At 33.1% G+C, this 18,838-nt stretch overlaps 1 protein-coding gene across 1 annotated transcript in view; it reads right to left on the minus strand.

Annotated features, from left to right (window-relative positions):
* Nucleotides 1-10,796: 10,796 nt before the first annotated feature.
* LOC120350314 overlaps nt 10,797-18,838 on the minus strand; it is a 21,888-nt gene continuing 13,846 nt past the window's right edge. Inside the window, exons 4-5 of the mRNA XM_039422974.1 lie at nt 13,482-13,495; nt 10,797-10,855 (exon numbers count right to left, since the gene is read on the minus strand). Coding sequence (XP_039278908.1) covers nt 10,797-10,855; nt 13,482-13,495 — 73 coding nt within the window. The remainder of the gene's footprint in view (nt 10,856-13,481; nt 13,496-18,838) is intronic.

Below are 18,838 nucleotides of genomic sequence, written 5' to 3' on the forward strand. Positions count from 1 at the left end.
TTTTTCAAATTGAATCTATTCATTCTATTATGCATTTATAATGTGAGTGTTATACTATCACCCCATACTCTCTTTTGTTTCATATTGAGGCTTGCTACCACATGGAGTGTGAGTGATGTATATGTGATAACAATTATGTTTCTAGATTGTGCCTTGGTCACTGAGAAATAATTTTGAATACAAAGTTTTTATCGAAAACTTAAGTTTTTATTAAATTTAATTGTTCATCAATCCAATTAATTGTTCAAAACGAACAAAATCATGAAATAACATATAATAAAATATCATAAGCAAGGAAAGTGGTGCGCTTACCATCTTCATCCATTGATCATGTACATTCTCCTTCTGATGGTATGCCCTGCACTAACAACCTTTATTCTCTGAACCGCTCTTGATTTTATTTTTATCAAATTAATAGTAGCTCTTTCTTCATTATGTCTTCTGCATTGATATTGGTATTAGAATGAGTTTTGAGAGGATAGATATTGGTTGAGTTTGCAGAAGAATATCACATTGAACATAGGAAACAGCTCAAATGCGTACAACTTAATGAATAACGAGAAAGCTCAAGATAACTACTTTAATATTCAAGCCAAGCCTAATTATTATGATTTTAAAACAGTGATTGAAAAACTATAGGCCTATATTATCATTCAAAGTATTACTAGAAGAAAAAGGCTACATTCAGTACCTTTTTTCAACTTTATAATATTGTTGAGATATTAAAACTTTGAATGAAGAACCTCCAGTAGAAAACCTTTGAAGCCATTCATCCTCTCAAATGTTGTCAAATTAAATCTATTCATTCTTTCTACGAATATCCCTTCTCATAGTATCGAATGAGAGTTCTCTATCTCCAAACCGATATGCCCTCACATTATGGAACATTCTGGAAGATCTAGGAGTTCAAAAGTATTGAATTTTAAAAAAATTGAAAAAAAATACTTTATTAATCGTGGGGAATGTCGATGGGACTTGAAAGTTATGTGCTTTTTGAGAAAAATACTTACAAAGTTGCTCAATTAACATTAAAAAGATAGCAGAGACACCAGAAAATTCTCCGAATTTAAAAATAATCTATTGTTTTCACACTTCTCTTGATTTTAACAGCTTGTGACATTGAATCATCTCCAATCTTCTCCTAAATAATAAATATACTGTTCACTGGTTGTTCGCCTGACGCCTGCGTGCAATGTGAGTGGGCGTAGTTGATTGCGCGGAGTACATTGTGTTGTATTTTGACTGTCAGAAAGCACCTGATTATATTATCTGCATAGTAGTAGATCAATGTAAAATAATAAGTTACAGATTACTATGGTATTTGTTGTCTAAAGCGATTTCTTTGGAAACAGGAGCATGTGATGTTTGCTGATCTCATGTTCATGTACGGTACTCAAGTAGAGGCACCAGAAAATTCTCCGAATTAGAGAATAGGCTATTGTTTTCTCCTTCTAAACATTTTTATCCTCTCCAATTTGCTTATAGCGAGCAAAGTGTTGAGTTTAATTTATAAAGTTCAACAGCAAAGACATTTTCACAAACTTGTGGGTTGCACAATTCAATTTCCTGACAATTCCCGTGGCTAGTGCAGAACGTAGTTTTAGCAAAGTCAAACCCATTAAAATGTATTTGCACTCTTCGTTCGTTCATTCGTGTCAGGTGATTATACTTGTATTATATGCCTAAATTAGAATAGTAATCCACTGTTATAGCAGCTTCGTCATTAAAATTAAAGAGGTCTTGTCGATTGCATGCTGGTGCAAGACGGCACTTTAGGAGGTGGTCATCTGACTGGATGTCTCCACAATGGCACAAGAAAGGCTCAATATTCACTCGTGATACTCTCAATTGAAAATGAAGTTACAAAGAAACTGGATTTTGAAGAAAATTTAAAAACGTTTATTTATACCAAATCAAGGAGAATACATTTTGTGTTTAAGTTTTTAGTTCTATTAATTTACAGTTCCTATTGAAAAGACAAGACAATTCATAACCATCCTAAAACAGTAGGTATAAAAGGAGGATTCTGGGCCCACCAGCAATGAGCAGCCCAATTTAACCTAACCTAACCTAACCTAACCTCCCCCAAACCTAGTCTCAGTCATTTTGTCTGGCCCCACCAGTGATGAGCAACCTAACCTAACCTAACCTAACCTAACCTTCCCCAAACCCAGTCTCAGTCATTTTGTCTCTCACCATGACTCCTTCCCCAACCAATAGGAGAGCAGGAAGCCTCCCACCATGATTTTCTCCCCAAAAAAAACAGGCGATGACAGGTGTGCTAAGAACAGGTGCAGCTGCTCTTACCAAAACCATAAAAAAATTTCCTATTTAAAATTCCCCTATTAAAAATTTTTTTTATTCCCCATACTAAATTCTGGTATTTGATATTCTTAAGGTGGGTACTTTAAGTTTTATTGAGATTCTTAGAATATTTTTTTTTAACTTTAATTCTTGTATCCAATTGGTAATGTGGATATTCCATCCTCTAATACTATTCTCTTATCATCTTTGGAACAAAGAGCTTTTTTATTTATATCCACTGTATAGACATGATGCTCTTTAGATCTGATGCAGGTATTTATCAGTCTATGGTCATTATTCAAGCTGAGACAATTCAAATAATCATCAAATGTAATATATTTATTTAATGCAGCTGACTGAACACCTTTTGCTTTTTTTATTTCATGGTCATTCATTCTTATGGAATACATTTTTGCACGAAGACCCACAAATTCCAAGATTATCTTACTATTTACCTCATCCTTGAACTTTCCCAATACTTTTTTATTCACTGGTGAATAGCAAGGATGGTCAATGGGATAATCAGATGTGTCAAAGTGCTCAATCATGTTATATATATCATCATATGAATCATCAGTAACTATTTTATATAGTAAACTATCTGTATCAGTATATGCTAGTTTAATGTTCTCATTGCCATATTTTGGTATCATTTCATTGTAATGGAAGTTATACATCACTGTTTTTGAAATATCCAATACAGCTTGACCTATGTATATTGGTTTGTCTAACACTATTTTTTTCTTCTTTAGATGAATAGCTACCAAATTCTCACTAAAAATTGTTCTATCAATGAACTCAGGCTTTCTAATCATTTTTTCCATCTTTCTATCACTGCACACTATTTGCATATTAAATCTCTCACGAACATTCTCCATTGTCTTACCATAGACTGAATTAATATATAATTTGTACATATCCTTCTCAAAAGCATTTTTAGAGCAAGTACAAAGTCTTGTGTTATGTTCAATGTATGGCTGCAGCCAGCATGACTGTTTGAATCTCAATGCACAGTGAATTTTCTCAACAATAAGGCCATGTTCAACTGCCTGTTTTAAAGCAATATAGTGAACTATATATTGCTTCCTGCTATTCACATGAGCACATAACTTTTTTTGATCAATTCCAATAGATATTTGCTCAGGGAGAAATGGGAGATCACAATGATCTACATGTAGTGAACTTGGATATGATACATCAACCTCAAGAATATAGCCATATTCATCTCCTTCTTTTGCTTCAAGTAGATCATTCATACTCAAATTAATCCACTGAAAATCCCCAAATGGAAGGGGTTTTGACATGGCAAGGCCATATAGGTTATTACAATCTACAAAGGCAATGAAAACACTCTCAGCTGTGGAGTCAAATGTTTTCATAAATTTATTGTTGGCCTTGATATGTAGATGTGAAACTTGACACAATCCTCCCCTTATCCCCTTCTCAATCATCATGAACTTCTCATAGTCTGTAAGAAGTTCAAGTTCAATACCTGTGAATCTTAACATGGCATCCCAAGATAGACCAGGTAAAGTGTAATAATGACATGGATCCAACTTGTGTGTTTTCATGGTAATATCCCTAAAATTCTCAAAAATATCAGCCAACAATAATACATCAGTTTTTGCATAATGGTCACTATATTCACCAAGATTTTTGAACCCAAAGGTATTCCATACATTTATTGCATGTAAATAATCTTCATCAGTAATTGCTGTCTTATTAAGATTTGAATAAAATGCAGCTTTTGGTGGGAGAGATGTTTCATTCAATTTATCCCAACTTGTTATATACTCATATGGAAATACACCTTTTCTTGTTAGTAGAGGAATATGTTGAGGTTGGATAAACTTTGGGATCTCTTCAAGTTTGGGGAGATTCCTAGCCAGACTATCCAAGCTACTTGGCATGAAACGAAATGAATCTAGAAACCGTAATTTCATGAATTTATTGATTGTCTTTGAAAATGATATATATTTTTCTTCTGAGTTGGGAATTATATCGATCTGCTTCTCATCATAACCCAACTCCCTCACAATAAAGTGACTATCATATCCACTAAGGTTGTGAAATAATACAGGGAGGAAGTGGGGGACTTGATACTTTAAATTGCAGCTACTATGTGCTGCCCCTCGGTAATTTCCTGTCATATGACAGTGATCTCTAACTTTCACATCATCTACACTGAAATGTTTATCACACATATAACAAGTATCTGCCGAATTGTATGCAGCAAGTTCTTCAGAACTCATTCCATTCATTGGATTGTTAGTTTTATATATTTCTGTTATTTCTTCAGCCAATTCCTTCAAATATTTAAGTAACACCTTAGCAGCATCCCTACCCCTGTATATGAATGGCTCTGAGGGTAAATTATCATACTGTATTGTTTGTTTCAAATAGACACAGATGCTCATAGCCTCATGTTTATGTACTTGTACTGTGTATGATGCAGCGATATCTGGTGTACAGCCTTGTACGGGCTTTAAAATACTTTCAAAATCACAGTAAACAACAAAAGGTACTCGCAGACCTCTCTCAACATGCTCAAACTTCACGAATGGTTTATCATCTGGTAGCACAACTCTTATAGGATTATTAGCAACACACATTTTCAAATGCTCCCTCAGCTTTTCTTCTTTTAACACTCCATACCGATCATCAAAATGGCTGAAGCACCGCTTGCATATTGATATGCTATCTTTACGTTTTGTAATTTGATAACGAACCAATTTTTCAAAGTTTTTTATATATACATAGTGACTGATACCATCATTATTGGAAATCAATAGAATATCTCTATGATCTTCAAGTTCTTCATCAACAACTTTCAGAGGATAGACCTTGTTCTTCTCATCTAAGCCGAATATGTTGATTGTCATTCGATTCACTTTCTCAAATTTTTTAACTTCATTCAATGGTGTGGGGAAAGATACACAAGTGAAGTCATATGTATGATTGACATTACTGTAACTTGATACTCGATGAGGTTTTGTATCTATCAGTTTAGATAAAATTGCATACTCGAAGCATCTATTATCAAAATTTTGGACATTGATACATGCTTTCCTGTTGTTAATCACTTTGGGAAGTGGTACATAAGTACTAAGTACTAAGTACATAAGTACTCTTCACTCAACTCAGAATTCAATTTATCAAATCCTAACATTAGAATTTTATCTATATTACTATCTGCAAAAATAGGATAATTTTTTGTTTTAAATGATACATTCATCTCTTCATCCATTTGATTTATCATTCTACAATCAACTAGTATATTGAACTTAACTGCACCTTTCAAAGACAATGACATATTCAATCTTGTAGTTATTTTATCTCTCACAGATTGTAGAAAAAGAGGTAAGTCATGATTGACATCTTGTCGAATGAAGTATGATTTAAGCCGACCTTCAAATGCAGTCTCATATTCATTAACACCTTCCAAGGATGGTTGCATTGCAAGTAATGCATCTAATTTTGGCTCAACTCTTAGCCGTTTTGATGGTATGATTTCTGATTCACAAGTTTTATGATGCTTGAGCAAATTGTGTAAATTGATGAAGTTACATCCACAATGAGAGCATGAAACTTCAAAATTTTCATTGCATTTATTTTCATGCTTTTTTCTTATGTCTGATCTTTGAAAAACTTTACCACATTTCACACAAATAATGTTCAAAGCACAGTCTAAGTCTTTATCATCTAAGAATTTAGAGCAGATGATCTCATGAAAGTTTCGTGATGGAATTGATTTAAAAGAATTACAACAATATTTACAAATATGATTTACAGCAGAATCAAATTCCTTTTCACATTTTGAAACATGTCTTTTCAAATTGAATAAACGTGAGAATTCACGACCACAAATTTCACACCTCATGAAATGAATATAATTGAATAATGCAATTGTATAATGTCAATATGTTATATGAGAGTAAGAATTTTCACGAACCAATGACTTCTTCAATAGTCTCCTTGATGATCTCTTCGATGACCTCTCCTATGATCCCTTTGATGATCTCCTCTTCACTGATCTCCTTTTTTTTCAATAATATATTTGATGTCCTCTTTGATGACTTCTCCAAAGACCTTTTTGATCACCTCTCTGATGACCTCTCCAATGATCCCTTTGATGATTGATCTCTATGATATTCTTCTCAATTATTTCTTTGATCTCCTCTTAATCTCTATGATCTTCTTTGATCTCTATGATATTCTTCTCAATTATTTCTTCGATCTCCTCTTCAATGATCTCCTGGATGTCTTTTTTTTTTCAATAATATCTTCGATATCCTCTTTTGATGTCTTATTTGATGACCTCTCTAAAGATCTTTGTGATCACATCTATGATGACCTCTCCAATGATCTCTTCTCTAACAAGTGTATTGTAGAAAACAGATAAAAATACTGTACTAATTAAGAGCACAAACGCACCGATGTTCACTACACAAGGACTGAATCCTAACTGAGATAATCATCTCTCTCTTAAAGGTAATCCCCCCTCGCTCTAATTGCTCTCTCAAGCATCAGAAAGCCAGGTCATTGACCTCACTTTACAGTCATGTTTAGATCTACAAGTAAAGTTCAAACATGTTCAAACATGTCTGTGAAGTGAGGTCAATGACCTGGCTTTATGATGCTTGAGAGAGCAATTTTTTTATCTTATCCAGTTTCTTCTCCATTCCATCAAAATAGCGTATAATAAGGTTTATGAATATTCAAAACCCTTATATTCTCTATTGCTAGTTTTAATGATGTTATCAAGCAGGATTGTATTTTTTAGCTATGAAACAACAACACTCATGGTAAGACAACAAATTTTCTATAATAGATAAGAAGCTTTTTTTTTGCTTACCGGTAGCTGTAAAATAACAATATTGCTAACTGAAGGAGTCTAGCTGTTTAGTTAGTTATGATATTTAAGTCCAAAGTCCAAAGAAATAATTATGAATTCTACCCTCACTAATCGACAATTCTATCTTAATGAAGAAACATAAATTGAAGAGTTTTCATATAAACTATAGAACTTTCCTCCACGAATCCTAAAGTACAGTAAGTTTTCTTTCTACACACTGAAATACTCACTACCATTCGACTTTCAAAATATACTCTTGAACCCTACTGACTTAAACTTTCCCTCCAATTGCTTATATTTCATTCCTATACTAATGTGATATCCTTCATAAAAATGCAGTATACCATAGCACATACCCATCAGAATGGGACTTTTTCAAATCAAATGGGGGGGAGATAAAAATGGGGACTGAACCCTTATGTTATCAATTATCTCCAAATCAATAAAAAAAGTAATGATAATATGACCAAGGAAAAAGTTATCTTTATTTTACATCCTTGAAACTCATGAGTCACTTGAAACAGTTTCCATCGATCATAGGAAATGATTGATGACTCGATTCTAGTACTTTTTCTGACATAACATTCTGTATGTGTTATGAGAAGGAGGATGAGGAGGAGGAGGAGGAGGAGGAGGAGGAGAGGAGGAGGAGGAGAGGAGGAGGAGGAGGTGGAGGAGGAGGAAGTAAAGAAGAGTAGGAGTGAGTTGAATATGCAGAGAAGATGAAAAAAGAGAGCATGATGTATTAAAAATTACCATGAGCAGAGAGAGAGATTGAGAGTGTGAGAGAATAGAGTGAGTGGTGATGAGATGTTCTTACTCAGTAGTCAATTAAGTTGATCAAACCGCGTAGCTTTGAAGAAAGCTATACATGTAGAGAGAGAGAAAATGGATGAAGAAATATATAATCAATTCAAATTAGACAGGATTGAACACTTGAACAGGTTCATGACATCCAACATAATATTCACACATCTAGAATCATTACTAATAAAGTTTGTTTCCATCTATGGAAGACCATGTGCACACACTCATATATACATGCAATGAGTACTTAATACACTAACACATGGAAAGATTCTATCAGTTTTTGATGTTTTATAAAAAAACTTCCTCCCACTCATCATCATCATACTCATTATTCTCCTCCCAGCAAGCTGACACCTAACTACTTATCCTATCACTACCACTGTCTTATAGATAAGTGTGTTATCAAAAAGTCTCTAGACTTTTCAGAGTTGGAACCACGTCATGCTCCTCTTAGTACACCTAGGTCAGGTTGGAAATTTTTAGCACTCCAATAACTTCATGAGGGCTCGGATGTTTACGACCAATGCTAGCTTTAGTTTTTAGCTTTAGCTTTGTTGTTGTCGTATTCCAGTTCCGATTCTAATCAATTACCTATGATTATGTTAAGTTAAATCTATTTTAGGCTATGGAGTCTTTTGGAGAAAGGCATGATTAGTTGGAGTCTTGTAGTTGATTCATTTGATCACGAATGAATAAATTTGATTATCAGATTGGGATGAATTGATTCATAGCAATAAAAATCTAGTGTGATACACTCACACACAACTTTTCTTGCTCATTGAACTTTTTGTCTCATTCTTAAATGAGAATAATTTAGGGGAATAACATAATTATGATTGGTTGTTACATAATTCAGAAAAAAAACTAGGATCATACTATTGTATACATTGTTTTTCCAGAGTAGATTTTCTTTTATATGAATTCGTGAAATTTGATGATTATTTTTGAAGTCATCAAAACAGCTGTTCTACAGATGAAATCTGGTGTGGCGCACTCACACAACTTTCCTTGTCATTATGAAAATTGATTAGTGTTCACGTGCATCTGAAGTCTACCATTCAAAGATCTGAATCAGTTGGTGGCAGGACAATAATGCGTTGTCATATTCCAGTTCCAATTCTAATCAATTACCTATGATTATGTTAAGTTAATCCATTTTAGGCTATGGAGTCTTTTTGGAGAAAGGCATGATTAGTTGGGGTCTTGTAGTTGAACTTTGATCACAAATAGATAAATTTGATTATCGAATTGGGTTGAATTGATTCATAGCAATAAAAATCTAGTGTGATACACACTCACACACTTTTCTTGCTCATTGATTTTTTTTAAGTCTCATTCTTAAATGAGAATAATTTAGGGGAATAACATAATAATTATGATTGGTGGTTACATAATTCAGAAAAAAAAACTAGGATCATACTATAGTATACATTGTTTTTCCAGAGTACATTTTCTTTTATATAAATTCGTGAAATTTGATGATTATTTTTGAAGTCATCAAAACAGCTGTTCTACAGATGAAATCTGGTGTGGCGCACTCACACAACTTTCCTTACCATTATAAAAATTGATCAGTGTTCACGTGCATCTCAAGTCTACTATTCAAAGATCTGAATCAGTTGGTGGCAGGACAATAATGCTGAAGACATTGAAAGATTCAATAGAATCAACAGTTTACAATTGAATAATAACATTTTCTCGAATTTCGTGCTTATTTTCATTTTGTAGGTGAAAAAAATATGTTATTGAACATTAGTTATGGAGATTTTTTCATGTTCAATCCTTTCCACTTGATTTTTTTTTTGTTTGAATTGTATCTGAAGACTGATAATTGAGGACCTAAAATCAAACTTTGCATAGATGGGACGAAGCTCCTGAAATTTTTACAGATATGGGACTTGTGTCAGTTGATAGAGCTTATCAATAGTTATATATATAAAAGACAATAGATTTAGGAACTGTAGAGTAAGCACTTTGTACTAGTATTTAAACCTCTGTAAGATTATTTCTCGTGTCATTCCGTTACCAATAGTCATGCTGCCATTATGTATGTGTTTTATTCATTAAATAAATCTTTTTAAAAAGTGAGTTGCGCGTTCGTTTATCTTATCTGGCGCCCGATGCACAGGGACTACAGAAGTTTTTTCGGTAAAAGTTCAATTAACTTTTTCGCGACCTACGTTCTCGAGTGCCGAAAAACGTGAGTTTCAACTCTTTATCTGTGGTTCTACAACCCTACACGGACAACTCAACTCCAACTACACGCTTAATTCCAATCTAAAACTAACACCCATGGAGATTACATATGGAGTTTCGAAGAATCCATATATGAATGATTTGGCTAATACGTTAGTAACAGAGGAACGAACGAATGATTATCTGGATAAACTGAAAACAATTCACAATTTCGTTAAAGGAAAAATAATAACTGAGAAAGAGACAAGAACAACAAAAGTAAATCAAGACCGTGAAAAAGAGATTGAAATTCCGGATGAACCGTACATCAAGACGACGTTCAATAAGAAGAATAAGCCGAAATATTTCAAAGTGAAATATGATAAGAACACCAATCTAGCGACAAATTCAAGAGCGATCCAGAAACGCCCCTTCAAGATTCATCCCAATCGCATTAAGCGACCACGTAAAGTGAACAAAACTAATGATAATTCTGTTTCAGATGAACGAACACCTCCGCCGAAGGCGAAACAACCCAAAGATCCGCCACAAGACAAGTCTAAAACTGGCAGACTTCGCCCTCCTGATTGTCAGCCTGGCAGCCCTCAACCTGGCCCCAGTAGACGCATTCAAGACGACTGACCTCTCACGATCAGCAGGAGTTGTACCCATCCGAATCCAGGATGCTTTCATCATTAACAGAACCTACACCTACGTGCATAACATCAACATTACAGCTTTACAAAATGAACTTTCTACACTCAAAAATTCAATACAATTGTTAAATAGAAAAGAAACCGATAAAACAAAAATTAAATTACTTCAATTACATCTCGATCAAGTTACCATGAAATTCGATCATATTTTGTTAAATAAATTTCGAATAAAAAGAGGTCTTTTTAATGGATTAGGTTCCGCTATTTCTTGGTTAACAGGAAATATGGATGCTGATGATAAAGCTAAATATGATGAAATTTTGACAAAAGTGCATTCCAACGAAATTAGTTTAGAACATGATCTTAAGAATCAAGTTTCAATCAACAAAAATCTAATTAGTCGCTTTAACAATGGAATTGATGTAATCCACGCTAATAATTTGAAACTTAACAATTATTTTAATTCTGTCAACAGTAAATTTGATTCTGTAGAACTGAATGAACAGCATCATATTTTGTTTGACACGCTAACAATAATTCACAATAGAATAGATGATATAGGAACGAGTTTGGAATTTTGTAAACTTAACATAATTCATTCAAGCATCCTCACTTTTGACGAGATGGCGCGTGTCATCAGAGCTATTAAATCACAATTGATATCCGATGAGCCTAAGGTGCTATGGGAATTAGGAAGTGTTCATTGTTCTATTCATAATGATATTATTTCTTATTTTATTGAATTGCCACTTGAATCTAATTTGTACGAAACACTTTTTATGCTGTCTTATCCTGTAAAAACGAACAATGAAATAATTACGATACATGTTGATCCATCATTAGTTATTAAAGGCCATGAATTGTATGAAGGCGATTGCCAGTTATTGAATAATAATTATTATTGTAGAAATGCCACACAAGTTGTTAACAAGTGTGTAAAGAATTGGTTAGTGATAAGAAATTGAATAGCTGTAGGACTTTAGTTATCAAAGGGTATAGTTCTTTTATTAAATATATTCCGATTATAAACCAATATTTAATGTTTAACATCAGCAAGAGTTCAATTGTTCACGGCTCAAGAAATATTGTAACATATCCAAAATCTACACAACTAATAGCCCTTGAAAAAGATGAAGCATTATTAAATTTTAGTAAACCTTTTACATTTTGGGAAAGTATGTTCTATATCCTACTGAAGTACCGACTTATGAAAATAAAATAATCACTAATTTTACTTTTGAAGAAATACATAAGGCAAATACTTATTTAGAGCCATTACTGATTCTTGAAGATTTTGTAGTTAGTAGCAACTTATCAGAATATGTAGTTTATATATTAATGGCGTGCTTAATACTTATTATATTATATGTAGTTTTTCATTCTCATGTATTCAATAACAAACTTGTAATTCCAGACAAGAAATTAGATAATGTTCAATTTCACTTAGAAAACTCTAAAATATTTCTTACACCCCAGCTACCCTTATGAAGGTGAGGACACCTTCATCTTAAGGGGGGAGGAGTTATATATATAAAAGACAATAGATTTAGGAACTGTAGAGTAAGCACTTTGTACTAGTATTTAAACCTCTGTAAGATTATTTCTCGTGTCATTCCGTTACCAATAGTCATGCTGCCATTATGTATGTGTTTTATTCATTAAATAAATCTTTTTAAAAAGTGAGTTGCGCGTTCGTTTATCTTATCTAATGACTATTTAAGTATAAATTTAATCGAAAACCGTTTTCGAGAAAAAAAACATGAAAAACAGAGTTTTTTTTTCTTGTTATCCACCTTTTACTTTTCTACCATTTTAGAAAGTAAAAATAAGCATATATTTATCATTGATAAATCAAGAGTCTTCCAATGTATCAGATATTGTAAGTAATTCACTCTCAAACACTTCCTTGGTAATTAAATCAGACTGTAGTTTATTGAATATCTTTGTTGATATTACAAGTGATTTTTGCTGTCTAAATATTTTTCTATCTACTAACGATGAATCAGACTGCAGTTTAGTGTATTATATTGGTTAATATTTCAAGTAATAATTTACTGTCCAAGTATACTCTGTTCACCAATGATTATGACAATGGATTATTGATTGCATGCATTACACAGATGTCTGGCCGTGTCTATTTCTATAAGGTAGGGTTTCAATAACTTTTATGATGCAGTATCAGTACTCAATGTATAGTGTAAAAGTAATATCATACCAATTGCATATATTATGAATGTAACAAATACTATAATTATTTTCATTTTATTTTCTTGACCTGCTACTGTCTTGACTCTCATCGCGTCTGCTACGGTCAAACTAAGTTTGCTTGCATGCATTGTATGACTAAAACACAACTGTTGCGTGTACATTCATACATGACTAAAAACATGTTTCAAAAAAAAAAAACATGTATGTGAGGTCATTAACCTTTGACTATGAATAGACAAGTAAAAAAAAAATGATTGTACATCAGTTGTTGTTGACAGACATGCACGCTTAGGTAAGTTATCAAAATAATACAATGTTCAACATATATATATATTTTTTTAAATATATATAATTTTATATATTTTTTTATTTCGAAAATTGAATAAGATTTCAAAAATTTACAAATAGGAATAATTCAAAATTAAAAAAATATATATATATATGTTGAACATTGTATCATTTTGATAACTTACCTATGCGTGCGTGTCTGCCAACAACAACTGATGTACAATCATTTTTTTTTACTTGTCTATTTCATAGTCAAAGGTTAATGACCTCACATACATGTTTTTTTTGAAACATGTTTTTAGTCATGTATGAATGTACACGCAACAGTTGTGTTTTAGTCATACAATGCATGCAAGCAAACTTAGTTTGACCGTAGCAGACGCGATGAGAGTCAAGACAGTAGCAGGTCAAGAAAATAAAATGAAAATAATTATAGTATTTGTTACATTCATAATATATGCAATTGGTATGATATTACTTTTACACTATACATTGAGTACTGATACTGCATCATAAAAGTTATTGAAACCCTACCTTATAGAAATAGACACGGCCAGACATCTGTGTAATGCATGCAATCAATAATCCATTGTCACCTGATTGATTATGAATAATTCTAAGGTCTGATTGATCCTATCTTCAAAGTAGATGATGTATAAAAAATGATAGGTGGCAAGTAGGGAATATTTAGACAGTAAACTACCTGGAATATCATCAAATATATTCACTAAATTACAATCAGATCCATTGCATCCCTTTAACAGGAACACCGTTGAGGAAAGAATAACGGCTAAGATGTTTGCACCTTGCAATTTTCGTAGTAAAAATTAACAGAACTGTAACGGAATCAACATCTGTCAAAAGTTGAATTCACAGCTGAGTGAATATTTATTGTGTGCACTGCATATGCATTATTCCGATTGCTATCATTATGTTGTGTGTGAAAACAAGACGAGTGGTGGCTATATAAAAAAGTGTTGTCTGTCATGTTTTTTTTGCTTGCATTCGTTTGTTGTGTCTCGATTACGTTTGTTGCAAAAATCATTGTGTGTGTGTTTTTTTTTTCGCGTGTTAATGGATTCTCAGCAATCGCCAGAAACAACAGCAGCATCAACCTTCACATAAGTATAATGGAATTATCAAAAACAAAAAAAAATATTTTATCTGATTATTGATTGTGAAATTAATTTACGTTTTTACAGTTTAACAAACTGAAAATATTTGTGAAAAAGTAGCAGCAGCAGCAAACAATTACATTGCCAAGCTTAAATAAAGTTGTAAATTACTGGAAATTTTAACAAATATATTCACTAAACTGCAATCTGATCCATCATTAGTGAACAGAGTATACTTGGACAGTAGATTATTACTTGAAATATTAACCAATATAATACACTAAACTGCAGTCTGATTCATCATTAGTAGATAGAAAAATATTTAGACAGCAAAAATCACTTGTAATATCAACAAATATATTCAATAAACTACAGTCTGATTTCATTACCAAGGAAGTGTTTGAGAGTGAATTACTTACAATATCTGATACATTGGAAGACTCTTGATTTATCAATGATAAATATATGCTTATTTTTACTTTCTAAAATGGTAGAAAAGTAAAAGGTGGATAACAAGAAAAAAAAATCTGTTTTTCATGTTTTTTTTTCTCGAAAACGGTTTTCGATTAAATTTATACTTAAATAGTCATTGATAAGCTCTATCAACTGACACAAGTCCCATATCTGTAAAAATTTCAGGAGCTTCGTCCCATCTATGCAAAGTTTGATTTTAGATCCTAAATTATCAGTCTTCAGATACAATTCAAACAAAAAAAAAAATCAAGTGGAAAGGATTGAACATGAAAAAATCTCCATAACTAATGTTCAATAACATATTTTTTTTCACCTAAAAAATGAAAATAAGCACGAAATTCGAGAAAATGTTATTATTCAATTGTAAACTGTTGATTCTATTAAATCTTTCAATGTCTTTCAGCATTATTGTCCTGCCACCAACTGATTCAGATCTTTGAATAGTAGACTTGAGATGCACGTGAACACTGATCAATTTTTATAATGGTAAGGAAAGTTGTGTGAGTGTGCCACACCAGATTTCATCTGTAGAACAGCTGTTTTGATGACTTCAAAAATAATCATCAAATTTCACGAATTTATATAAAAGAAAATGTACTCTGGAAAAACAATGTATACAATAGTATGATCCTAGTTTTTTTTTTCTGAATTATGTAACCACCAATCATAATTATTATGTTATTCCCCTAAATTATTCTCATTTAAGAATGAGACTTAAAAAAAATCAATGAGCAAGAAAGTGTGTGAGTGTGTATCACACTAGATTTTTATTGCTATGAATCAATTCAACCCAATTCGATAATCAAATTTATCTATTTGTGATCAAAGTTCACTACAAGACCCCAACTAATCATGCCTTTCTCCAAAAGACTCCATAGCCTAAAATGGATTAACTTAACATAATCATAGGTAATTGATTAGAATTGGAACTGGAATATGACAACGCATTATTGTCCTGCCACCAACTGATTCAGATCTTTGAATGGTAGACTTCAGATGCACGTGAACACTAATCAATTTTCATAATGACAAGGAAAGTTGTGTGAGTGCGCCACACCAGATTTCATCTGTAGAACAGCTGTTTTGATGACTTCAAAAATAATCATCAAATTTCACGAATTCATATAAAAGAAAATCTACTCTGGAAAAACAATGTATACAATAGTATGATCCTAGTTTTTTTTTCTGAATTATGTAACAACCAATCATAATTATGTTATTCCCCTAAATTATTCTCATTTAAGAATGAGACAAAAAGTTCAATGAGCAAGAAAAGTTGTGTGTGAGTGTATCACACTAGATTTTTATTGCTATGAATCAATTCATCCCAATTCGATAATCAAATTTATTCATTTGTGATCAAATGAATCAACTACAAGACTCCAACTAATCATGCCTTTCTCCAAAAGACTCCATAGCCTAAATCAATGAGCGAGATCACTCTCTGGCTATGTCGAGTGAGTAAACGTGTGTCAGTTCGGCTCCGTCTTCTAACAGATATTTCGTAGGGTTATACAGTTCAATTCACTTCAAATTATACATCTAGTTATTCAGTTTCTCGAGCTTAATTCAATAGTGAAATTATATTTTTGATTAACTCACACTCTTTTTATTTATCTTGAAAAAACATTCCTAAATCTTCAGTTCACCTTCTCGCCTATAAAAGTGTAAATCCACCTAACGGTACACGATGGTTCGACCGAATAGAGGCACACCGAAGAATGAGGTCAATGCTCCGAAGCCAGCTATTTCTGGAGCATTGTCCGAAGAGACCCTCCTCATTATTCGACAGCAAATCGAAGAGTCTGTCCACAGTGCTGTATCAATGGCTGTGAAATCTATTTTCGAGGAACTTCAGGCATTGAAGGAGGAGAACAAACAGCTGCACGATAGAATTCGTGAGCTGGAGGTGTCTTGTCACCTGAAGGTCGACGACCTCGAGCAATATGGGCGCCGACATTCTATACGTATTTTTGGGATCCCGGAGAGTGACAAAGAAGACACGGACCTGCTGGCGCTCGATGTCTTTAACAAGAAGCTGAACGTGCCCGTGACTTTGGCGGATGTCAACCGCTCGCATCGCGTTGGAAGGCGTCAACCACCTCAACAAGGGCAAGCTAAACCCAAGTACCGACCCATCATAGTTCGACTCTGCAGCTACCGGACCAGGAAGATGATCTTCGACGCTAAGAGGAAGCTGAAGGGTTCCGGCGTCACCATTCGCGAGGATCTGACTGCGGAGCGCCTCAAGATCCTCAACGCTGCGGCCGACCGTCATGGGCATAGGAATGTCTGGTCATCGGACGGGAGGATCAAGATCTCTATCGGCGAGGGAGGATCCAAGAGGGTCCACACAGTCGAGAGGATGACCGACCTTCAAAAAATAAAGGTAAATTAAATCATTTCAGGACTCGATTACTAAGGTGCCCTTCACTACAAAAATAGGAAATTCGTATTAAAACATTTCACAATAGATATACCTTGGCATTTTTCATGAGCTGGCTTTCTGTTCTATGAATGAATCTTTCCACTGCTATTTTTGATTATGTATGAGGCAATTATTTCAAACTAAGGAGATCCACATTTGTTAATACTGATTATAATTTATCTTGATATTAATTCCCAAAACTACGTTCAATGCATCAACTACTATACTCCAGAGGGTACTTAGAGAATCATTATCTCTATTCTTACTAATAATTATTACATCTCTTACCAAAATTATTTCCATAATTAATAATTTTCGAAATGCTGAATTTCAAATAAATTGGATGATTAACATACGTTATAGATATGGATGTAATCTATAGGTAAAGATAGTAATCTCTTCTATATTAGGTGTACATAATGATATCTCCTACTGTTGCCACAGCTCGAGCAATAGAAGCAAATGTGTGAAGAATTATTGATAGAACGGAGGGGTGGGTAGTCTGTTCATATGCTTATATAGGGGCTGTGTTTCATTTAATGTTATCTTAGACATTCATCACTAAAATATTACAGTTCTCAATTTACTACTTTTATTGTTATTGCAACTCCCAATAGTTAATTATACTTCTAATACTATATAATATTTTTCACACTTCACCGTTCAATCCTATTTAAAACTCATCTAAAATAATCTAGCACTTTCTCCATCGTCTCCTCTACTTCTTATTTTTCTTTCTAATTTCTCTTCTTGATCTTATATTTATAATGATTACTTGAATATTGTTGTTTGCGATGATGATTATTATTCTTTTCTATTCTTCTTCTTCTTCTTCGTCTTCTTCTTCTTCTTCTTCTTCTTCTTTCTTCTTCTTCTTCTTCTTCTTCTTCTTCTCTTTCTTTTTCTTTTCTTCTTCTTTTCTTCTTCTTCTTCTCTCCTTGATTAATTCAAGATCACAATACGATGTTCTATTTCTTATTCTATAGTTCAGTTTCATAAGTTCTTCTCAATTTGTGCACATTCCTTCTTTCTCTTCTTTTCTTCCCCATTGTTATCATTATTTTCCCTGTGATTTTTTCACTAGCTATCCAGCATGTTCAAATGTTTATTTCTCTTTCTATATCTATTTATCTTCTTACCTTTTCTCTTTCTATCTGATTACCTTCTACTAGTATCCATATATTATATTATAATATCCATATATTTATCCATATAATATTCGATTCTTTCCCACATTGAATCATACTATTCCTCTTCAATTTTATGGGGATATTATTCATTATCAGTTCGCACCTCGGGAGGAGGACTGTTCCAGCTCGAAAAAGTCGTTTATTCAGGAGAGCAGTTTTAAAATTTTCATAGGTATTCAAACTTGATTTTCTGCTCTTAGAATTTTCTGCTCAATTTCTCTGATTCCAACTGTTTTAGTTCACTTATTACTTCTTAAAAGTGGCCTGTATTTATGTTTTCATTCATAATATGGCTTAGTCTTCCTGTAAATGATTGCATTGGTGTTCAAAATAGG

Source organism: Nilaparvata lugens, chromosome 3, assembly GCF_014356525.2.
Source record: "Nilaparvata lugens isolate BPH chromosome 3, ASM1435652v1, whole genome shotgun sequence".
NCBI lineage: Eukaryota > Metazoa > Arthropoda > Insecta > Hemiptera > Delphacidae > Nilaparvata > Nilaparvata lugens.